This window comes from Dipteris shenzhenensis, chromosome 12 (assembly GCF_047967505.1).
Source record: "Dipteris shenzhenensis isolate YYH24624 ecotype China chromosome 12, Dip_SZ_1.0, whole genome shotgun sequence".
Taxonomy (NCBI): Eukaryota; Viridiplantae; Streptophyta; class Polypodiopsida; order Gleicheniales; family Dipteridaceae; genus Dipteris; species Dipteris shenzhenensis.
The window spans coordinates 10,124,599-10,149,730 of NC_141607.1; the positions used below are offsets into that span (position 1 = coordinate 10,124,599).

Here is a 25,132-nt window from a genome sequence, read left to right on the forward strand (position 1 = left end):
AATGCCCTAACTAGACTAAGTGTCCTAACTGACCTAGGTGGTACATAGTGGAGTATGGTGCTACCACTAGTCCGGAGTAAGGACAAAATACAAAATTAGATAGTATCCCAGACAGCCTCCCTCCTCTTCTAACTGAGTCTCCATTACTGAGCTTTGTTGCCAGGACTCCCTCCAACCTAACTCAGGCCAGAAGGAACCATACTGCTCTGATACCAATGTAACATGTGGAGAGTTGCTGTGCGGAAAATAGATGAAGATAAAGGGCTAACTCAAGCATGAGAGACACATGAGATTTACCTAACTATAGTACACTGCTTTATTTATACATGCTTGCCAAATCTGCATACAAAACTGTGCTGAGATCACTCCCCTAAGTACGGCATGCGGGAAATGGAACTATGCTGCGGAAATAGGACACCCAAAGCTCGCACCTATGCTTGCTGGAAATGCTGCTGGAGGCTGGGAGCTGAGTGAGTGAAAAGAAGGGCTGAAGGCCCCTTATATAGGGCTTGGAACCAGCCAAGCTTGGGCCAGCACAGCCAACTGGCTGGTCAGTTTTGGCCAACCAGGCTGCTGGCCCTTGCCTATAAAAGCAGGCCCTTTTTGGCCATTTCAGGCAGGCTAGGCAGCCAGTTGTCACTGCCACCTATGCTTGTGTTGGAATACTGAAAAGAAAGAGTAGAGTAGACACAAACTCAGAATACTTGCATTACTTGCTTGTAGAATGAAGAAGAGTGAGGTCCTTAAGTAGGCACCTCATACATGCTCACTGACATCACTGATGACTTCAGAGCTCCACAATCATCTCCTCAATCTGCTCCTAGATTCACTCAATCATCCTATGTGGCTTTCCACCACCTAACTGTGCTTGTGGGCACCTAACTGTGCCTCTAGCACTCACACATAGAAACATAAGGTGTGCCTGAGGCATACACCTTGAGATATCCCAACAAACCCCCCCTCAAGGGAATGCCTCAGGCTATGTCAAGGATACATCTAGTCTCATAGTTTCTCATGCCATCTCATGGTGGTCAAGGATTAATCTATGGCTAGGTTCTCATGCTAGCAAGGGTTTCCTTGGGTGTAAGGTAAACAGAAAGGGATACAAACAGACCTTCCAATGGTTCTCTCTCCTACATGTACATGCACACAATGTCTGTAGGAGGTACCATGGAACAAAACATACACATGGCCTACATCATAAGGTGACCAGAGGTGTTTACAAAACACACAAAACACAACACACAATAATTTATTTTCATTCATTTTGGAGGACTATCCAGGCTGAGTACCTTGACATAAAAAGAGTGATATGGAGCATAGAGATGAGTTTAAAATGCATAATCTTCATGGGATGCCTCATCTTGTGGAGGCAAATTCACTGTAAGTAGATTTGCATTTTCTGTCTTTGCTTTGTCTCTGCAGAACTTCTCACTATGGTTGTTTTTGCCACAGTGCTTACATGGATTAACTTTGAAGCAGTCCTTTGAAAGGTGATTTGTCTTTCCACAGTGATTGCAAGGAGAATACTTGCCCTTCTGGAATTTCATAACATAAGCAGTGTCATTGCCTTTCCTTAACTCCATATGTCTTTCTTCTTCTTGGAGAGCTGAGATAATGCCTTCAAGGTTTGGATTGGGAAGATTCTTCAAAGTGCTTACAATGTGATCAAAGCTTTCAGGCATACTCTTAAGTAGTACTGCCATAGCATCATCAGGGGTGATAGGAGAGTTGATAGAAGCTAACTGAGTCATAAGACTCCGCATATAGTTGACATGGGCAGCTAAAGTAGTATCACTTGCCATCTTTAATTCAAAGAAAGAGATTTTAAGTGATAGTTTAGAAATATGAGAGCTTGCACCAAAAATCAAATCTAGCTTCTGCCATGCTTCCGATGGAGACTCCAAGTCAGATATATGATGTATGTAATCATCACCCAAAGCTAAAGCAATTATACCATATGCTTTTTCTTCTCTTGCTGGATCCCTTGTCGGTCGTGTCGGAGCTGAAGATTCCCCAGCATTTGAGGCCGTAGAAGAAGCGGTAGGAGTAGGTTTGACAAGTCCCCATAAGTTCTCCCGCATTAATGCAAATTTTACCTTCATTTGCCATGTATGGAACCCCTTTCCATTGAACTTCTCAAGATTATATAAAGTAGCCATGAGAGGGTCTAACCCAGATATTGGGCAGTGTCTATCTCTCTTACAAGGCAAAAAGAACTGAAATACTTCCAAAGTATAGCCACTTGATGTAACAAATAGTAGTGACTAGTTTTCAAACAATGATGCTACTTTTGCATGCTTCATAGGAGTGAATGAAATAAGCACTTTCCAATCACATCCAAGTCTAGCAAGTCAAAACAAAGTTGAAGCAACACTTGTAGTGAAGTTATTAAAAACTTCAAAAGACCAGAAATGCTAGAGTAGCATTTTATGTAGCATCATCTTCAAAACTTGTCCAAAACTGTCAAAAATGAAAAGCTGAACTTGGAGGGCTTGTAGCTCACTCTTCAAAGCAAGGAAAAGAGGGCTTTCTGAAGCAAAAGAAAGCTCATATACCAGAGAAGGTCCAGCACAGAGGTTGGACGAAATGGTGCGCACTTTTGCCCGGGAGAGTTGCTACAGGCTGAAACTGAGTTTTGACGATTTCTCCCTCGTTACTGAACCAAATGACTTGCAAAATGGCTCAAAATCTTCGTCTTGAGGTCGCCCATCTACTCCTAAGAGGGCTCAGGCAATGGCGGAGCAGACAGGGAGTATTGAGCAACAGAAGAAATTCGCTGTTTGGAGAATGGCAGCCACCACAGACGTTTTTTCTTCAATTGCTTGCAGGTGGAAGTTCGCCCATACTAGAGGAGTTTCCAGCTCAGAGGGTTTGGGCAATGGTCGTTTGTAGGTGGAGAACCAAGCTCTCAAAAATTTTGGGAAGAAAGAGGAAAATGGAGAAGAAGAAGATGAAGAAGAAGATGATGATGTGGCAAAAATGGGCTCAAGGGGGATCAAATGGCTCTGATACCATGTTGGAATACTGAAAAGAAAGAGTAGAGTAGACACAAACTCAGAATACTTGCATTACTTGCTTGTAGAATGAAGAAGAGTGAGGTCCTTAAGTAGGCACCTCATACATGCTCACTGACATCACTGATGACTTCAGAGCTCCACAATCATCTCCTCAATCTGCTCCTAGATTCACTCAATCATCCTATGTGGCTTTCCACCACCTAACTGTGCTTGTGGGCACCTAACTGTGCCTCTAGCACTCACACATAGAAGCATAAGGTGTGCCTGAGGCATACACCTTGAGATATCCCAACAGCTTGACCCTGGTGATGTGACACTAGGCCTCCCCAAGAAGCAAACAACATATAGAACACAATAATAACTTTTAAAATATAGATGATATCAAGGTTAAAACCAATTCTACATTCATTGATTCATTATTCTATACAGCTTATAGGCTAAAAATCTACGGCCTACACAAGAGTGATTGAACCTTGAGATTTCTGATAAATGCTAAACTTTAAAATCCCAAGTGCACAAAGGGCTGTTGGTTACAATCAGGGTAAGTGTGCCCTACACCATACGAGGCTAGACACATGCCTCCCGCACACATTTCTAAATACATGGCTATATCTTTAGTCCCGCACACATTGGTATGTGGCTGATTCTGACCCTCGCAATGTGAGACTCTGATTTCACTTTTCTCGAGGCTTTTTTATGGCTGGCTTCTGTCAACCCACAATGTGAGATCCTGATATCACTTTTCTCAAGGATTTTATGGCCTGGCTCCACAATGCAAGCCTTCAAGGCTCCTTCCTGCTCGATTGCACAGGACTTAATCCCCTTCTACTAGATGCAAGCACCTCTATGGGACAACCATTTATGCAACTCTGCCTTGACATGTTCCTATGCAGCTAAACGGCCTGTTGTGAATTCTAACTCCAAGGCTTAGGTTATTTTGAAAAAAAAAACTCCAAGGCTTGGGTTGTACTTACTCATATTCGCTGCTACTTATAGAGCTCCTATTACAGAACTGCATCTGGGATTCAGTATCATCTACAACCATAAGCATACCACTGATATTCAGTCAAACTTGTACAGTTCAGGTAAGTTTGCATGACATGGGTCTGACTCTATCTCCAAAGGTACAAGAGCGAGTGCAAGCAATCATGTGCACATGTAAGAAATTGTGGGGGTTAAAGGTCACTGTGCCTTAACCCCGGTTATGTACAATACTCAAACACATATATAAATGAATGAAAAAGAAGATTAGGGTGGTTCTGCACCCACCAAACTTGTGTGGCTCTCTGTCTCTCTCTCTCCTTCCGTTCTTGCTTCCGTTGAGAGCACTCTCAACTAGTATCAGAGCCCAGGTGATCTAGCTGAGCGTGCGTGAATGCTTGGAAGCTCAGCAGCTCTGTGGGAGAAAGGAGAAGCTCTGTGGGAAGCTTTGTGGGTGACTTTACTTGCATCCGAGTGTGCAGAGACCTTGGAGAAACCTTTGGCTTTGCAAAGTGGTTTTGAGAGCCTGTTAAGAGCTTTCAAAGAAAAAAGTCGTTTTTTGAGTTTTTCCATGTTCCGTTCGATGACAGAGACTCCATATTGACTTGTAGAGGCAACTATTGCTTGCTTTTGGTGTCCACATTACTTCAGGAGCTTGGAAACACCTTCATTCTTGAATCTGGGATCATTTCAGTGGATTTCTGACTCACTGTGTCAGTTCCTGCGTTTTTTGCCCGGGTGTTGGAACTCAAGTTTGGAGCAACCATTTACAGATCTGTCAGTTCCGGTGGACTCAGGAGGTCCTAAAACTTCTATGTTGCTCATCATTCGCACTCCGGTGGAGTTTACAAACAGCTCTGTTTCCAAAAACGTTTTTCAGTCCGTGTGTTGAACCCAGTGATTGAGACCACGGTTTCCAAAACCGTCTGTCCCATTGCGTTCCGGACGCCCAAAAACCCCTACCTATCAGTTCTTGCGTGATTCGGTGGAGGATTTTTAGAGTTATAAATCTCTGTGTATTCGATTTCGTCTCTCTGTTATGCATTTTTCATTCTAAGGTTTTGAAACCTTAGATTTATGCCACATGGCAGTGGATAAGTGTTGACTCCCATTTCTCACTCATCGATTGGGATTTTGGAGTTCTGGCAGAAGAGAGATATTTGCAGATTTTCTTGCTGAGTCCGATTATGCAATGGCGCCCATGTTTTGAAGCATCTCAGGTTCTATTTTCACTAGCGCTCATTACCGTGGGACTATGATTTCTTGAGCATACCTTATGCAGATCACTCTGGTTGCAGTTTGAGCAGTGTGCGCTCATTCGTGGTATGCATTGGGTTGCAATGGATGATTTATAGGCCATTTGGATGCATTGCGGTCCTTGTTGGATGCGCTGATAGGCCCAAATTGCCTTGTGGGATGCTATTTTTTATGGACGCTTTGCACATGGATGCTATTTTATGCTGAGGGACAGCTTTGACACATTGTTGGTGATGCACTGATAGTGCTATGCTCTCTTGGATGAGATATAATTGATGTATATGCCAGTGGACTGTGTTTATGCTTGAGTCATTTGGCACTTATTGGCATTTTCTTTTGGGCCAGATTTGCTCATATGGATGCATAGTATATGCACATGAGTCAGATGCATCTTTTGATGCTTTGAGCTTTGAGTTTTGGTGATATTTCACTTTATTATGGCATACACATTTGGGTGCACTTGGTATTTGGTGTGATTCTCTCTTGCAGGCACTAGCATTTGGGATTTTGCTTTATTTGCATCATGGCATCCTCTTCCATGCCTGAAAAGGAGTTTTTCAGCATTAAAAAGTTTGATGGGACAAACTTTTCTTTGTGGAAAGAACAAATAAGGGATGTGCTTATTCAAAAGAAGCAGATTAAACCCTTAGCAGGGATTGAAGCTAAGCCTGCAAATATGTTTGAGGATGATTGGAATGAGTTGGATGCATTAGCAAAGTCTACTATTAGACTTCATCTTGCAGAGTCAGTTTATTTCACAGTAGTAAATGAGCAGACTACGGAAGATTTGTGGAAGAAACTGTGTGCCACTTATGAGAAGCAAACTGCCTCTAATAAAGTTTACCTCATGAAGAGGTTGTTTGAGCTGCAGATGAAGGAAGGGGTCTCCATTGCTTCTCACTTGAATGAATTCAATATTATTTTCAGCCAGCTTCAGGCTCAGAAAATGAATTTTGATGCGGAGACTAAGGCAATATTTCTCTTATGATCATTGCCATCCTCATGGGATACCTTCCGTACAGTTGTCAGTAACTCTGCACCTGGTGGAGTACTGAAATGTGATGATGTTGTGGGTAGCTTGTTGGCTGAGGAGATTAGACGGAAGTCTATGGATGGCAACAAGCAGGATGTAGCCTTAAATGTGCAAAGGGGCAGATCACAGTTCAGGGGGAAGTCCCAAGAAAGAGGGAAGTCTCGTAGCAAATCCAGGGCACGGAACATTGAGTGTTACCACTGTGGCAAGAAGGGCCATATGAAAAAGGATTGCTACAAGCTGAAAAGAGAGCAAAAGAATAAGAAAAAGTATGCAAATTGGGGTGCAAATCAAAACGAAGAGAGTCCAAGGGAGGACAAAGTAAAAGTGAAGATCGAGGAGATCAATGCAGTCACACATGATAGTGACAATGATGTTCTCTTCATGTCTACTTTATCTGCAGAGTTGCTTACCACTTCAGATGATGCATATTCCCAGGATTGGATTTTGGATTCTGGTGCTTCATTCCATGTTACTCCCCATAGGGAATGGTTCTCCACTTATGATAGTGGAAAGACAGGTTGTGTGCATCTTGGAAATGACTATGCACGTGACATAGTGGGAGCAGGTGACATAAAGTTTTCTTTTGCAAATGGGTCTGCATTTGTTTTGAAACATGTGAGACATGTGCCTAAGTTGACCAAGAGTCTTATTTTAGTGGGTCAGCTAGATGATGCTGGTTTTCACACCACTTTTGGCTTTCAAAGTTGGAAAATTCAAAAGGGCTCTATGCTTTTGGCTAGGGGTGCCAAGTGTGGGACTTTGTATCCCTTACATGTATCAGGGGTATTTGATCATGTTGTTGCAATAACCGAGCAGCCAAGCACTTCTTTGTGGCATTGCAGGTTGGGGCACATGAGCCAGAATGGAATGAAACTCTTATGCCGTTTGGGTTATGTACCGCATTTGAGTTTCTCTGATTTTGAATTTTGTGAGCACTGTCTCTATGGGAAGCAGCCTAAATCAGCCCATAAAAGAAGGGGAAAGAAAGAGTTTGAAATGCTTGATTTGGTGCATTCAGACGTATGTGGTCACATACCTACACGGTCATTAGGCGGGGCTGAATACTATGTGACATTCATTGATGATGCAACTAGGAAAGTGTGGGCTTATGCTATAGCTCGGAAGAGTGATGTGTTACAGGTATTTCAGAAATGGCTGGCCTTGGTTGAGAATCAGTCAAGTAGAATGCCTACGGACTGACAATGGTGGAGAGTATCTCTCTCATGACTTTCAGCATTTCTGTGACGTGGGATTAAGACGGAGCTTACATCCCCTCATACTCCAGAGCAAAATCCAGTTGCAGAAAAGATGAACCGTACCATTCAAGAAAGGTTGCAATGCATGCTTTCCAATGCAAGTCTTTCTGGTGGTTTTTGGGCTGAGGCAATGAAGACTGCAGTGCATGTGATCAATAGATCACCTAGTAAGAGTTTGGATGGTGGTATTCCTGAAGAGGCATGGAGTGGAAAGAAGCCCTCTTACTCTCATTTGCGTATATTTGGGTGTGAGGCATATGCACATGTGCCAAAAGAGCTTCGAAAGAAGCTAGATCCTAAGTCTAGGAAATGCATCTTTCTAGGTTATGGTGAAAGTGGAGAGATGGGCTATCGTCTCTGGGATCCAGAAGCAAAGAAGATCATACGCAGCCATGATGTGGTCTTCAATGAGAAGAAGATGCATAAGGCACCCATGAGGGATGTGGAAATGAGGAGAATCACTTTCCAGGATGTGAATCCACCTGCCTATGTTGATAGACAGCAAGCTGTCCATGCACCAAATGTGCAAGAAATGGTACCACCAAGTACTCCCACAGGTATACAATCAAGGGTAGATGATGGATCATCTATTGGTGGAAATGATGAGCCAAATGTGGCTGATATGCAAGTGGGACAGCAAGCTAAAATGCCCTTGAGAAGATCATCTAGAGTGTCTAGACCGCCTGATAGGTTTGTTCTAGGGGTAGACTATGTGATGCTTACTGATTGCGGGGAGCCTTCTTGCTATAGAGAGGCTATGATGCGTGAGGATCAACGCAAGTGGGAGTATGCTATGCAATCAGAGATGAGTTCACTTATGAAGAATAAGACTTGGGACTTGGTTTCTTTGCCACATGGAAAGAAAGCATTGCCATGTAAATGGGTCTACAAAATGAAGGTCACAGGTGATGATGTGCCTAGGTACAAGGCCCGTTTGGTTGCTAAAGGGTTCAAGCAAGAGAAGGGTGTGGACTTTGATGAGATATTCTCTCCGGTTGTGAAGATGACCACACTTAGATGCATGCTTGGACTAGTGGCATCAGAGGATATGGAGCTTATGCAAATGGATGTCAAGACAGCTTTCTTGCATGGGGATTTGCATGAGGAAATTTACATGGTGCAGCCGGAAGGCTTTGAAGAAAAGGGCAAAGAGCATTTAGTTTGCAAGCTGAAGAAGAGTCTCTATGGTCTTAAGCAAGCACCTAGAGAATGGTATCAAAAGTTTGATGCTTTCATTCGGTCGCAGGGTTTTAGAAGGAGTGAAATTGATCACTGCCTCTACACTAAAAGGGCTAAGGATAATAGCCTGATAATCTTGGCACTATATGTGGATGATATGCTATTGGCTAGCAAGAATACTTATGAGCTAGATGCATTAAAGGCCAAGTTGCATGAGGCCTTTGATATGAAGGATTTGGGACTTGCAAGTCATATTCTTGGTATGCGCATCACGCGTGATCGGAGTAGGAAACTCCTTTGGCTTTCACAAAAAGAGTATGTTACAAAAGTATTGCAGCGTTTCAATATGGAGGGGGGGAAGGCAGTGAGTACTCCATTGCCTCCATATGTGAAACTGAGTCATACAGATAGTCCCAAATCAGATGAGGAAAGGGCCATGATGGCCAAGGTTCCTTATGCATCAGCAGTTGGGAGTCTTATGTATGCTATGATAGCTACTAGACCAGACATTGCATTTGCAGTGGGAGTTGTTAGCCGGTATATGGCTAATCCAGGAAAGAGGCATTGGGAGGCAGTTAAGTGCATCATGAGGTACATGAAGGGTACCAAGGAGATGTGCATCTGCTTTGGTAAAGGAGACATGCGTGTACTTGGGTACACAGATTCAGACTATGCAGGGCATGTGGATAGTAGGAGATCCACTTCTGGTTATGTGTTCACCTTTGCAGGTGGTGCAGTGTCGTGGATGTCTCGTGCACAGAAGTGCGTGGCTTTGTCTACCACAGAGGCTGAGTATGTTGCAGCCACACAGGGTTGCAAGGAGGCTATATGGCTTGATCGGCTAGTGGGAGATTTGGGGATTCATACAGGTGTACCAACATTGCATAGTGATTCCATGAGTGCTATTCAGCTAGCACGGAATCCGGTCTTTCATGCAAAGACCAAACACATTGAGGTCAGGTACCATTTCATCAGGGAGGTACTTGAGGACAAGCGCATAGAGCTTGTCAAGGTTCATACAGATGATAACCCTGCAAATATGCTGACGAAGAGTCTACCTACTCAGCGGTTTGAGTATTGTCGTGTATTGATGGGCATTGGATAGTATGCTCACTGGTTGTTCTCCCTTAAAGGCACACTGTCCTTTAAGTGGGAGGTTGTGGGGGTTAAAGGTTACTGTGCCTTAACCGCGGTTATGTACAATACTCAAACACATATATAAATGAATGAAAAAGAAGATTAGGGTGGTTCTGCACCCACCAAACTTGTGTGGCTCTCTGTCTCTCTCTCTCCTTCTTCCGTTCTTGCTTCCGTTGAGAGCACCAGAAATATCACTCAAAAATTTGCAAAAGTGCATCGAGAAGCATTGGAATTGGAAACAAAACAAACAATGTCTCAATTCTACTTCTAATGTGGCACTAGCAGCTGCCTCCACCATAAGATATTGCTCCTTGTTTTGTACTCGTAAGTTTACAGGAAAGATAATAGAAGACATATAATTAGAATTTATTCCAACAAGACGAAGCAGGGCATGACTGCATCACAAATTACTACATTCATCATGAAACAACAATATAAGAGTGTGACTGAACTGCTGGTGTAATGGATTAACATAAGAAATATAATGCTTCCAAGAGATCAAATTAGGATGCGCTGTGGTGAAATACATTATACTTGAGAAGGGCCAAATCAAAGAAGATTAAGTTTCCTTTACCTTGAAAGATATAATGCCTATTCTCTCTCTTAAACACTTGAAAGAGACAGAATAGGTATTCTCCTGATGAGCTTACAAAGCACAAGTGACTGGATCTAGTACCATATGCCATCAATGATTGAAAAGGATGCAGGGCCAATAAAATTTCCTTATGCAGCAAAGGAGAAGTAAAATATTGAAGTCCCACAGGAGCCAGCAAGACAAATAAAATACTTATCTATTCAAGACCTCTATAGAAAAAGAAAGTTTAACTTGCACAAAAATAATGATCCCTACCAAATGTAATGCAGACAAGTACCTTCAATGGGAATACCATCATCGCTGTCAGGCAACATAGGAGCTGTGTAGATAGGCACCGTAGAGCGTAAAACTTGTGCAACAACCGGTTTTACTGTTGAATCTACAGGCTTATCCTACAAACATTTTTTTTTTTAAAGATCAAGTATTGCACATTTGATTGGCATTGAGCAGTTGCTTGAACAGATGCTTGAAAACCAAGAAGCATATTTTAGATAGGAGAGAGAGAGACAACTGGATAGTCACACAACTGTAATAAAACTACAGAGGATGAAAGAAACATACAGGAAGTAACATAAAAGCTCAAAAATATGAAGCCTATTTCATATAGGGGAGATAGAAGCAAGTAAAAAAGGATCACACAACCTGCTAAATTACTTCCACCCTTGAACACTGCAAATTATTAAAGAGCATGACTAACGAAGGAGCAGCACCGGGGGGGGGGGGGGGGGGGAGGGGCGAGAGAGATTACGTCCGCGGAAGGCCTCACGGGCCTATGGGACAAAGTACTCCATAATAGACTGGAAACTCATACAAGCCTCAAAGGGCTGAAGCAAAGGGCGCACTAGGGTCCTTGCTAAGAGCTATGCTAAACTAAGCTATAGCTATAGATGTGAAGCCTCAAAAGCTCAAACAAACAAAATTGGAGTTTGGAGCTGAACCAAAAACCAAAACCGGGCATCATATTATCTCTCCGGTGGCTGCGAAGATCTCTCAGATCTGCACCTATCGAGCTATCTCACAATGTGGCACAGGGCATGGTCTCCTCGACCTCTGTATCCAATGGGTTATGTCAAGAGTGACTCCTCATCTCGGGTGATAGCCTTTGAGGAGGGCGGAGATAGTTCAGACCTCGATCGTGCATGCCCTGGTCAATCTCCGTGTCGTGTGTGGACTCTGCGTCCCTCGCTCGGTAGTATCATCTTGTCTCTCCCCACTGATCCATAGCGCTCGCCGGTCAGCTACCTCCTCTTCCTCCACCTCACTATGTCTTGCCTCAATCCCCAGCTGATGTGATGAGACCGGCATCTGTCCGATGGCAATCCTCAATGCATGTGACAGTCCTCTGTCCTCGAGTATTGGGGTCTGATGATAAGTCCATCCTCCGATACTCTCAAGAAGTGGTCATGATATAATTGGACCTTGGTAGGAGCTCCTCGTACCCCCCCCCCCAAGCCCGTGATGTATGTTACTGAAGGAGGTCTAACCGTATGATACGGTTAATGTCATCTCGAGGGATCGACTCAAGAGGTGTATCCATGCTGTATTGGAAGGGGGGAAGCCGGTCCATTTGGATAAGGTGACTCGCAAACCACAGTGAATACACGTGCATACCAAACTGCGTTGGCCCCACTCTCTGCCAAACATATGGATGACTCTAGTGTTCGCCTCGATAGTCTCCAGCGAGATAAGGCCCATACCCTATGGAGGAAAGTCACTGTCTAGAAAAGGGCATTAACCTAGAGAGGTCTCATGGCGAACTCTGCCTACACTATCTGATGGGGGACTGAGTCCTAGAACCCATAACCATATGTAGCCGCTCAAATCTCCTCCACTCTACCGCTCCCCTAGAAAGGTGTTGCATACATGCCAGTCATCCTCACAAGTGTGTTGAAAAGTCAGCCCTTCTGTAGGCTATCCATAGATGCCACTTATACCTTAGTATGAGCTTTGTAGGCCTAGTTATAGTCAGTTAGGACTATTAGTACAGTTAGTTTATGTACCATCTAGGTCAGTTAGGACACTTAGTCCAGGCTAGGGCAGTTAGCCCTAGGGTTTTGTTATGTTGGCTCTCCCTTGAGCCTCCACACTTCAGTTTTTGCAGCAATCTATTACAGCATCTCGTTTTTCTCCATTGTGCTTCCATTTTTTAGCTTCCATTGCTTCCAACACCCAACAATGGTATCAGAGCAGGTCAAGAATCCATTCCCTTAGCCATTGACAGCTTTCCCAAGCTGTTTGGCAGCCTATGGAGTTCTCATTCTTGCTGGTCTTGCTGGTTTACACTCCCACGAATGTTTGAGACCTTTCCAAGCACTTCTGTCGCGAAAAACCTCATTTTGTCGCGAGAAAACCGCACTTTGGAGCAACTCTCATGAAGAAACTGTTTTTCGGTGCATTTTCCAGCCTGCTGCAGCAAAAAACGACCACACGCGAGCATTTATAGCATCTGTACCGAATTCTGAACCTTCAAAAAAAATCTGAACATGCGCTAGAAATTGTACGGAAATCCGCACATGCATCAAAAATTGTACGAAAAATCCGAACATCTATCAAAAAATTCCGTACTTTTGTCCGGTTTGTCAGAATTTTAGTACATTCACTGCAGTACGGGCTGCCTCAGGGTGCGCGCCAATCATTTCTCAAAATTTTCAGCATTTCGGAGCTGTCTCGAGCTACGCGCCAATATTTTGGAGCTACCTTGAGCTGGGTGCCAGCATTTCGGAGCTGCCTCAAGCTGCGTGCCAGCATTTTGGAGCTGCCTTGAGCTACGTGCCGACGTTTGGAGCCATTTGGAGCTGCTGAATTGATCCGAAGACTTCTCTTTGAGCCCTTCCCTCCTCATTTGGCATCCCTTTGCCTCAGGCTGTGAGCTTCTGTCCATTGGATCTCTCTCTCTCCATTTCTACGTGCTCTCCTCCTCGTGGGAGCACTTCTTTTGCTGTAATTCTCATTTCCAGCCCTCATTTTCTCACTTTCAAAGCCTGTCACTGTTGTACATCATTGGGTAAGCCGTTGTTGCATTGGCTTTTTCCAATTTCTGCTTCATTTGCATTTTGGAAAGGCCTCGTGTTGCCTTTGGGGATTTTTCTTGCAACAGGTACAACTTGGGATAGCAGAGTCTTTTGCAGACATAAGCTTTGAAGCTTGGACAGTTTTTTGGCACTTGATTCTCAGAGGTTGCCTTTCTCTCATTTGCTTTTCCAGTTGGTGCATTTGCCTTGTATTTCAGCACCATGTCTGGTGGCAAAGATGATTTGTTTGGGCTGATTGGGGCCGATGACAAGCTTGATGGCACCAATTACCCCATGTGGACCGTCATACATGATGGGACATGTTTTGGTTGCCAAGAATCTATGGCATATTGTTACATCAGGTTATGAGGCCAGGCCTCTGGTTCTACTTCACGTGATGGTTCTACTGCTACAGCCAGGACTCCTGCACCTCCTGCTCCAAGTGCTTTGCCTCCTTCACAGAAGTAAATTCAGTGGGATGGTCATGTACCAAAGCACATGCCTTGATTGCTCTTTCAGTGAAATGAGTTATTATCCCTCATATTCGGTCTTGCAAGACAGCTAAGCAAGCATGGGATCAACTTGCATCTTTGTATCAAGTGCGGAATGAGGCGAGGGTTGCCTATCTCCACAGGCAGTTGAAAGATTTAAAGCAGATAGGAGGGATGAATACATGTCGAAGAAGTATGCTGTTTTTTTTGCTTCCTGTGGCATTAATCATCGATGCACAGTGCCTTATACTCCTGACAGAATCCCATGGCTGAGCGAAGGAATAGATCCACGATGGAAATGGCCAGATGCATGTTGAAGGGCAAACATTTGCCTAATAAGTTGTGGTTGGATGCGGTCATGTGTGCAAATTACATCTTGAATAGATGTCCTACAAAGGCATTGCAGACTATCACACCTTATGAGGCTTGGACGGGTCGTAAGCCTCGCATTTCCCACATGAGGACTTTTGGATGCTTAGCTTATACTCATGTGCCTTCACAGAGACGCACTGAGTTGGATGATAAAGCTGTTAAATGCATTTTTCTTGGGTATAGTTCAGAGAGTAGGGTCTATAAGCTATATCAGCCCCGCACATGCAAGTGTTTTGTTAGTCAGGATGTTGTGCTTGATGAATCTTCCACTATGCCTTTGCTGGACTGTCAAAAACAGCCCGTTGTTGATGCCCCAGACATATTTGACAACTTGATGCCTTTGTTTTCATCCGATGCTCGGGATGATGTTCCATCTGAGGTTGTCCCTCCTCCATCTGTTGGTCATTTACAGCCCCATGCGCATGCAGAAATTCAGCCTGATATGCCTATCATTGATCAGGATCATTTGCACCGGGCTCCTGACCAGGAAAGAGCAAAAATTCAGGAGCCTAAAAAGGGACCCCGTTGGCTCCTTGACACATTAAAAGACAGATAACAAGACACTCCTCTGCCAGCCCGTACGAGAGCAGCTGTCCGGAAAGAGCATGCTAGAAGAGCCATTATGTCATCAAGATGCCTTTCAGAATGATTGTTGGATGAAGGCCGTGCAAGCTGAATTGGATTCTATCCATCAAAATGACACTTGGGAGTTGTGTGATTTGCCTTATGGCAAGAATGCCATTGGAACTAAGTGGGTTTACAAGATCAAATGGAAAGTTGATGATTCAGTGGACTGTTACAAACCCATCTTGTTGCTAAGGGCTATGCTCAGCAGCATGGCATTGACTTTGAGGAGACTTTTGCTCCCACTTCCAGGATCACTACCATTCGCATTGTTATTGCCTTTGCTGCCCACTTTCATTGGCAGATACATCAGCTTGATATTAAAATAGCTTTCCTTCATGGGCATTTGCAAGAAGAGGTCTATGTTTCCCAACCTCCTAGCTTTGAGGTTGAAGGTTCTGAAAGCAAGGTATGCCAAAGTGGTCTTGAGAGCTCCTGCGAGCTTCCCCTCCCCCTCCGTACCTCTACCTCCCCCTAGCCCCTCCTTGCCTCGCCCTCTCCCGCCCCTACCCCTCCGCCCTCACCTCCCCTCACCCGATGCTACCACCGCGCCCTCCCTCGCCACACCCGCCCCTCCTCCGCCTCACCCCTGCCCCCCGTCCTCACCCCCCCCTCGCACCTCCGTCTCTCCCCCCCCTCACCGCAGCCCCCCCCCGCCCTCACCCCTCACTCCCCGCCTCACCCCCGCCTCGTTCCGCCCCCCCTCGCCACGCTCCACCCCCGCCCCCGCTACCGCTCGCTCACCCCCGCCCCGCTACCCCTTCCGCTCCACCCCGCTACCCCTTCGCTCCACCCCGCCCTCCACCGTTCCGCTCACCCCCGCCTCCCATTCCGCCCCCTCACCCCTCGCCTCCCGCCCCCCCTCTCGCCTCTCCGCCCTCCCGTTCCACCCCCGCCTTCCCCTCCCGCCTTCACCCCCGCCCCCCCTGCCCATTCGCTCCACCCCGCCCCTCCGTCCCACCCTTCCCCCCGCCCCCCGTCCGCCCTCTCGCCCCGCTCCGCCTATCCCCCGCCCCCGCTTCCGCTCCCGCCTCCCCACCTCACCCGTTCCCCGCCTCCACGCCTCCACCCCACGCCACCTCCATTCCCGCCACACCCAGGCTCCACCCTCCCGCTTCTAACCCCCCCCCTTTTTTGGGTGGCAGCCTCTTCCTCATCGGAAGCCTCGCAGTTTGTCTTGGCGGTATGGCGGCTCCCTGCTCAGAACCGGAGGCCCAGACGGTCCCTCCCTCTCCAGATGCCTACCGCGTCATCCTGACAGAGCAACAATCATCTCGGGTTCAGGAGGTTGCCAATGACTTTGCCCTTACCTCTGTCTATGGGAGAGTCATTGGACATTCCCCCTCCAGATCAGCCATCAGGGACTGGCTCCAGTCCACTCTCATGCTAGAGGACGGCCATATTGAGGAGGTGGCCCTTATGGGAAGGGGCATCTTCTGGCTTAAACTCTCCAATGCGAAAGCTGCGAGCAACTTGATTGCTGGCTCCCCCACGTCAGTGGATGGAAAGATTATCATGATAGTCCCGTGGTACCGTGGATTCAGCGCAGCAGATTTTGATGCTCGGTTCCGTATACCTCGCCATCCAGTGACACTAGTTTTTCCTGGTCTTGCTACTGAGCTGCAGCCGATTGTTAGGGACCTGGGCTCCCACTTCGGCTGGGTTATGCACGATACTTTCGCCGATGCGGTGACTACGGCAGGAGCCCCCCGAGTCCGTGTGGCTGTGGTGGATCCTGCGACTCTCCCGGCAGTGATCGAGAGATCGTGACAGGTGCCGGCAGCATCACCTAGAGCATGGTAGTCACCGGACAGCCAAGACAGTGTCTGAGGTGTCACGGCTTTGGGCACCTGGCGGCTGTTTGCCCACGCTTCGCCAGCTCTTCTCGGCCTCCCCTGCCCCCCCCCCTCTCCGCCCCCTCCCCCCCCCTCCGGGCAGCCACGCCAGGAGGAGCAGAGGCAGCCGGAGCCCGGACCAGAGATAGCTGGCAGCTGGACTGAGGTTAGAAGGAAAAGAGGAAAGAACAAGAAGATTTCTGATAAACGCAAGGAGGCAGAGGTTACCCAGCCTCTGCAGCTGCACCTCAGAGACCCGACACGCAGCCGCCCCAGGGACATGGGAGAGCATCTTCTTCGACGGTAGCCCGCCCTCCACAGCCTCAGGTCCCCCTCTCTTCCTCTCCCCAGCCTCTTCCCATTCAGCCCCAGCCCATCCCCCAACTGCACCCCATATCTCCCGACCCGCAGCTTCAGCCCCCTCGTCCTCCTAAGTCTTCTCCCCCTCCTTCTCAGCCCCAGCTCCAGATGCAGCCCCATCCCTCCCCCCCCCCCGCCTCTTTCAGCTCTCCCGCAGAGCTAGCTGCACCGACGGTTCCTCAGCCGAGGGCAGCCCACGCTCCCCCTCCTTCTCCTCCGCTAGCCGCCCCTGAGGAGTCGGAGCTGCCTATTCCCCAGCCTCCTCCCCCTCCGCTGGCAGGACACCCTGAGTCTACACCACCACCGGAGCAGGCTTCTCCGTCCGCTGGCCCCTCAGTGGCAAACTCTGACGGGCCTCAGCTTCAGGAGAGAGAGCTCCCTTGCGACTTTTACAGATCTGGCCCCTGGGACTACTTGGATGTGCTCGGGACCTTCCCTGCTTGCCTCGACATCAGTATCTTCCCGCTCCGCAAAGGGGCGGATGGGAAGATAGCCGCCTTGGCCCCTAGGGATGGCCCTAGCTTTGCTTTCACGTTCCTTAGCGACGGCACCGAGACCTGGACAGACGACTCGGTCTGGGAGGCTCTCAAGGAGCAGATGCATGCTCAGGTTTGCTCCTGGATAGGCCCGTCCGGTGGGCAGCTTCTCGAGACTCAGTGGTCCGAGGGTGACATGCGCCTGCGGTGGCGCTGCGCCGCCAAATGCTTCAGACTGATTGTGATCCTCAAGCCCCCCTGTCTTGGCCCCTCCCCCAAGATGTCAGAGCCTGGACTCCTCAGAAACTCCGTGCCTTCTACGGGATGTCCACCTCAGAGATCTCGAGCTGGCTCGAGAAAGCTTTCGTTCATGGTACCAAAGGCCTCTCGCCTTTGCTGAAGGTGTTGAAGGACGGGCAGGACGACCCCGCTTCCCCCTCCAAACCTTCCCATAAGCGCCAGCGCCTCCACTCCGAAATGTCAGCTTCCTCTTCGACTTCGACCGCGAGCAGACAGTTGTTCGCAGCCTCCCAGTCCTCACCATGAGCCTACACCTCGTATCCTGGAATGTGAACGGGTTTCACTCTTCTGGCACCCGTGGTCCTAGGAAGCTCATTTTGAGACAGGAACTTCAGCCAGCAGTGATTGGTCATTTGGATGTACTTCTGCTCTAGGAGCACAAGCTTTCGGCGGCTCACTCCCGTAGATACGAAAGATTCTCCCTGGTCGCTCTCACACTTATTGGGAGCCCTCGATCGGCGCACTGGGGAGGAGTGGTGGTGTCTGTACTTCCGTGGGAGAGCAGCTAGCCCAGGGAGTTTTCGGTCATGGCACGTTGATACCAGGTCGTGCCCTTTGGGTAGGCCTGGAATTGGAGGGCTCCAGAGTTGGAATCCTCAACATTTATGCTCCCACAGATCTCCGTTGTAGAGCCACCTTCTCGAGGACACTTACAGGGATTCTCCCAGACATGGATTCCTGGATTGTTGGAGGTGACTTCAACAATCTGGAGACCTTGGAGGACCAGCAGGGCAGAGGACCGGAGTTTACAGGTATGTCTCAGGCAGAGCAGTCCGCTTGGGACTCTTTTATCTTTGCGACAGGAGGAAGGGACTGTTGGCGAGACCCGTCCTTCCGGCGTTGGCACGGGAGCTTGGACTTCTCGTGGGGCTTCCGCAGGAAAGGAGGCAGACTCCTGGAGAGGCTGGATAGATTTTATGTTAGTGATTGGGCCATCAGCAGAGGCGGTCAGGCCGGTATAGTTCCAGGGACGACACTTTCCGACCATGCGCCTGTGCTCTTATCATTAGATTCGGCAGCTCAGGCCCTTCCCCCCGCTCATGCCGGATTCCCGACTCCATTTTCTCGAGGGAGGACGTGCGCAGCAGTATTTGCAGTCTTTGGGACAGAGACTGGGGCGAGTGCGCGGATCTGGTTGATTCGGTGGCGCAGGCTTTGCAAGAGTCCAGCCAGATCTGCCAGCTCGCAGCCCTACAGGTTCGACAGGAGTGGTGGGGTAGAGAGAGAGCTCTTCGGAGGGACCTCGCCTCCATTCAGCGACTCCAGCAAGCATCCCCGAGCTCGGAGGAGCTTCGGATCCAGGCCCTTCGAGCCAGAGCCCTTCTTGAGGAGACACTCCAGCATCGCTCAGAGTTTTCCTATCACGCCTCTCTCTCCTTCTGGGCTCGGAAGGGTGACCGGATGTGCAGGGAGTTCTTCACGACACATGGCCAGAGAGCTGCAGGTGATCAGCTTCGGAGTCTCAGGACAGCAGAGGGACACATCGTTACGGATCCGGGAGAGGTCTTGGGGTTGGCCACCGACTTCTACATGACCCTTTTCCAGCAGGAGCCGCTTGCTCCTTGTACTCGTCGTGCCCGTGAGGAGGTGTGGAGGCACACTCCTTCCTTGGTCCCAGCCTAGCATGCAGGCGACGTTGGCACCGTTTACCACGGATGAGATGCTGGAGGCCTTGATGGCCATCGATGGACAGAAGTGCCCAGGTGAGGATGGGCTATCCCGGGCATTCTTCACCTCCTTCTGGGACCAGATCCATCAGCCCCTCCTAGCAGCTCTTCAGAGGATTTTCAGCAGCGGTTATATGCCAGAGAGCCTCTCCTCGGGACTGATTTGCCTCATCCCGAAGGGAGGAGATAGACAGGAGATCCGTCAGTGGCGCCCAATCACTCTCCTTACCACTGCCTACAAAATCCTCGCCAAGATGATCAGCGCCAGAGTTCTCGGCCTCTACTTCCAGACCTCATTCATGACACTCAGACAGGCTTTGTCCATGATCGCAGTATCCTGGATAATGTCTTCACCTTTTCAGAGGCGGCGGAGTGGGCTCAGCACAGCGGATCACACCTTGCCATCCTACTTCTCGACTTTGAGAAGGCCTACGATCGAGTGGACTAGTCCTTTCTGGAGGGGACTCTGGAGCGGCTAGGTTTCCCAGCAGGTTGGATTCAGGGTATTTCAGCTTTGTACAGGACAGCTTCTGGCAGAGTCATCATTGGAGGCAGGATGGGTGAGCGTTTTAGCTTGGAGAGATCAGTGCGTCAGGGCTGCCCCCTTGCTCCTTACCTGTTTCTCTTCTTCGCCGAGGCTATGACTTACTACCTTCGGGCGAGGTCTACAGGGATCAGGGGTGTTCGCCTTCCCTTCCAGGAGGACACGGAGCTCTTGGACTCGGAGTACGCGGATGACACACCCCTGTATGTCCAGGACGATGAGTTGATGCTGGAGAGGGTGAGGATGGCCCTGGAGGTCTTCTGTTCGGCTGCTGGTGCGAAAATCAACTGGAACAAATCAGTTGGTTTTCTCACAGACCCCGAGGCGCGTTCTCAGTGGGGGAGGTTTTTGGGTTTCAGGTGGATCCCGCGGGGACAGACAGCTAGATACCTGGGTTATCAGGTCGGCTTGGACATCACGCCAGCTCAGCAGTTTCTCCCGGTGCTAGATTCCATCCGACAGAAGCTGGCTTTTTGGAGCACTGCTAAGCTTTCCCTTGCAGGTCATGCCTTGGTAGTCAACCAAGTCCTCCTTGCCACGGCTTGGTATGTGGCTTCCTGTTGGTGTTTCTCGAGATCCAGCGTGGCACAGCTTAGGAGGCTGGTTCGAAACTTCCTTTGGTCCGGGGAGGATGGCCTCAGAGATACCAGAGCCAGGGTTGCTTGGCAGACAGTCATTCTTCCGCAGGCTGAGGGAGGCCTGGGGGTCATCGATCCAGAGCTGCAGAGTCAGGCCTTGTTAGGCAAGTTAGTCATCCGCGGTTTGACCTCGGGGGGGCAGACGTGGAAGATGCTACTTCAGCAGGGGGTCGGTTCTTGTGTCCCGCGCCGAGGTGGAGAGTGGCTCCCGTCCCTCAGGTGGATCTTCACTTCCACCCCGCTCACTCAGCCCCGTTCCCCACTCGTTCGTAGCCTCCTCATGGTTTGGAGGCGGCTCCGCCTCAATCTCATTCAGTCCCCTCCCCGCTATCAGGAGGAGATCGATCGCCAGCCGCTTATCTGGAATGATCAGGTCAGAGATGCCGAGGGCCTTCAGTTGGGGGAGAGATCACATATCAGGTGGGATGGCTGGATGAGGGGGCCAGCCCGGTCCCTTCGACTTTGGAGGGACACGTACAGACATTTGGAGACGGCTGATCTCGCAGACGCAGCTGGAGGTGCATGTGGAGCCCAGGCGAGACGCACGGAGATCGACGGCGTGATCCCAGCTGATTGGTTGGTTCCACCTGAGCCTCAGATCCTCATGCCTGGTGACGACCGTTGGCTGGGACAGTTCACCCCCCGTGGCATCCCACTAGTGGTCGCAGGACGTATGGACGACTCCTCTATTTTCTTCTTCGCGGTTATGGGGGATGGACGACTCAGGAGAGAGGATGCACTCATCGACCCCCTACTCCCATGGCAGAGGGTTCGGGTCGTAGGCCTTTTGGGGAAGGTCTGGCGTACCGATCCTAGCATTGAGCAAGATCAGATGCAGCTTTGGCGACTCTGGCTTTGGGAAGGGCGGGCCTTGTCAGAGCTTGATTGGGACCCAGGAGAGTGAAGTTGGCCAGAGATTGTGACAGGACAGGGGCCGACCTCCTTCTTTGCCTACAGCACGACTTTGGGCAGGCGAGTTCTTGGGAGGATGCAGAGCCGCCCCCCCACCCAGCGGCCCAGCTGGTATGCACAGGGTGTTTCCAGATTCTTTTTGCAGGCCTTCTGGAAGGCCTTGTGGGAGAGCTGGCGGCCGCGGAAGATCTACTTCCTGTGGCTTCTCGCCCACAAAGGTCTTCCGGTGGGGAGCTGGTTGAGACAGATAGGCCAGGACGGACACTGTCAGATCTGCCATGAGGTTGAGGAGTCACCAAAACACTGCCTGTGGAGCTGCACTCGCGCCCAGGAAGTGTGGAGGTGGACTTTCGGGATTCTCACTCGCGCAGCACCAGAGCTAGGTTTGATCACTTGGGGCGCGTTCTGTTGGTGCAGCACCGCACCTGGTCTACATCACTTATTTGAGGCATGCCAGCAGGACCCCACTTTCCTTATCACACAGGGAACATGGGGGCCGCTCGAGGGTATCCCGTAGCACCTAGCAGAGGCTGCTACAGGAGTTCAGAAGAGGCAGCCAGTCTGGGAGATTATTAGCAGCATCGCAGGGTGGCACATTTGGACCTTGCGTTGCGCGCAGATCCTCGGTGGCACCTCCTTATCGACTGCCCAGATCATGACTGATATTTGGAGCGAGATTATTCATACCCTCAGAGGCCAGTGGGACCAGATTCAGGGAGATTCCCGGTCCGGTCGGGAGAAGCGGAGACACTTCCTCCGGGCTTGGGACACACAGGGCCTCTTCTTCGAGCAGACTTCGCAGGGCCTTCGGTGGCGCTACTCACCACCCCGATGGCTGTTCATTCACACTCGCCTTATCCCGCCGTGAGAGAGTGATTTATTTTGTTACCTTTTAGGGCTGTGTCCGATTTGTGAACGCAGCCCGTCAGCTACAAGCTGACCTTTTGTATCTTGTTCTCGAAGTAATATAATTAGCACTGTTTTTTCGGCAAAAAAAGAAAGCAAGGTATGCCGCTTAAAAAAGGCCCTCTATGGATTGAAGCAGGCACCTCGGGCTTGGTATTCGAGAATTCATTCGCATTTGCTCACACTCGGCTTTCAGAACAGTCCTACAGAGGCTACGCTTTACATCCGCAAGCGTGGGACAAATTTGCTGATTTTAGTCCTTTATGTGGATGACATGCTTGTAACTGGGACACATGCTCAGCAAATTGCAGATTTTAAAGTTGATTTGCAGCAGACATTTGCTATGTCTGATCTTGGTCTTCTGCACTACTATCTGAGCATTCAATTTGCTAGCAGTGAGGGGGGCATTTTGATGTCACAATCCAAGTACATTGGACAGTTTTTGCAGCATTTTCAGTTTGAGGATTGCAAGCTAGTATCCACACCATTAGAGACTGGTTTTCACTTCTCTTCTGAGGATGGCAGCGGTACATGTGATGTCACTCTTTATCAGCAGGCAGTTGGCTGTTTGATTTACCTATGCCATACAAGACCGGATCTACAGTATGCTGTTTCACAGTTGAGCAGATACATGCACAGCCCATCTATGCACCATGGGCATGCTGTGAAGCGTGTTTTCAGATATCTTAAAGGCACTCAACATTTAGGCCTTCTCTATGGGACTGATACTTCACTTGTCATGCATGGGTTCACTGATAGTGATTGGGCTGGTTGTTTTGACACTCGTGTGTCACATAGTGGCAACTATTTTATGCTTGGTACTTCATGTGTTTCTTGGTTCAGCAAGAAGCAGAGTACAGTTGCTACTTCTAGCTGTGAAGCTGAGTACAGAGCGGCTTTTACAGCTACAGTGGAGTGTGTTTGGCTTCAAAAGCTACTTGCAGATCTTTGTGCATGTCAGACTACTCCTACCGTCATCTTCACTAATAGTCAGAGTGCTTTGGCTGTTGCACGGAATCCAGTTTTCCATGCTCGCACAAAGCACATTGAGGTTCACTATCACTAGAGAGCGATTATCAGCAGGTGATATTGAGTTGACTTATGTTCCCATTGAAGACAACTTGGCAGATCTTTTTACGAAGGCTCTACCTCGACCTAAGTTTGAGGCTTTTCGGCAGCTTTAAACTTAGTATCTTTTGTAACTTGATCTATTGTACTCTGTACAGTCATAGGTTGCTATATCCTACGGGACAAACATGTGCAACCATGACACTAGATATTTAGGTATCTTGAGCCATGTCCAGGATACTTCAGCCCATACCATGGAGGGGGGTTTATAGGCTATCTCATGGGCTATCCATAGATGCCACTTATACCTTGGTATGAGCCTTGTAGGCCTAGTTATAGTCAGTTAGGACTATTGGTATAGTTAGTTTATGTACCATCTAGGTCAGTTAGGACACTTAGTCCAATTAGGGCAGTTAGCCCTAGGGTTTTGTTATGTTGGCTCTCCCTTGAGCCTCCACACTTCAATTTTTGCAGCAATCTATTACAACATCTCGTTTTTCTCCATTGTGCTTCCATTTTTTAGCTTCCATTGCTTCCAACACCCAACACCTTCATCAGCAAGTCCTGAAAATGCGCCTAAAAGCATTGCTTCTCAAGTTGGGCCAAAGCTCCTCCTCCACTTGTGAGTTGTGCTCTAGCTGCATGAGTCATCCTGAAAACTTGCCCTGTGAAAACTGCCCCCAAGTATGTGTAGGACTGCACCATCCCCACTAGCTCGCCTCAAAATTGAAACTATACCGATGCAGTACAGAGTGTGAGGTGTTAAAGATCATGACCTTAGTCTTCCCAAGCTTGACTGTCAGGTTTCTCTCTCTACAAAATAGATCCAAGGACTCCAAATGCCTCTGCACTCCCTCTGTATATAGTAAAATTTGTATCATCAAATCTGCCAGTAGTGATCCCTCACCTCCCAGGCGGTCAATAAAAGATGTGATCTCATCGATGTAAAGCCCCAAGAGAGTCGGTGATAGAGGACATCCCTGCTTCACACTGGTGCTCTCAACCCAATCTGATAGACCTCCCAAGGCACAAACTCTCCCTCTGATGGAATCGTATAAGCTCATCACCCCCCAAATCAAGACCTCTGGAACCTGCATCTCCTAAAGCCTTCTAATTAGACGGGAGTATGGAACAGTGTCAAAGGCCTTTCCGAATTCTACTAAGCCAATGTAGACTTTCTAGCCCGTCGATCTCGCCTTCTCAATGATGCCTCTCAAAGTGAAGATGTGATTAAGAGTAGAGTGTTGTCGTCGGAAGCATGCCTGCCCACTGCCCATGTGCCTCTGTGTGACTATTGATCTCCCTCTCTAGTACAGACTCATAAATCTTGGCCAGAGTGTGGCCAATCATAAGAGTGCGGTAGTTCCCAGTGTCCATGGAGTCCCCTGCTTTGTGTATGGGCACAATCATGGTAGTTCTCCAAGAGGATGGGAAGCCATGACAAACCGTGTGGTTGAACATCTG

At 48.6% G+C, this 25,132-nt stretch overlaps 1 protein-coding gene across 3 annotated transcripts in view; it reads right to left on the reverse strand.

Moving 5' to 3' along the window:
• The window catches only part of LOC147895793 (uncharacterized), an 88,736-nt gene that overhangs the window by 41,708 nt on the left and 21,896 nt on the right, over positions 1-25,132 (reverse strand). For all 3 annotated transcript variants that reach the window (XR_015541904.1, XR_015541903.1, XM_087382966.1), the window contains exon 4: positions 10,742-10,856. Coding sequence is in view for 1 of the 3 variants with exons in the window: in XM_087382966.1 (XP_087239092.1) it covers positions 10,742-10,856 (115 nt within the window). In the remaining 2 variants the exon portion in view is untranslated. The remainder of the gene's footprint in view (positions 1-10,741; positions 10,857-25,132) is intronic.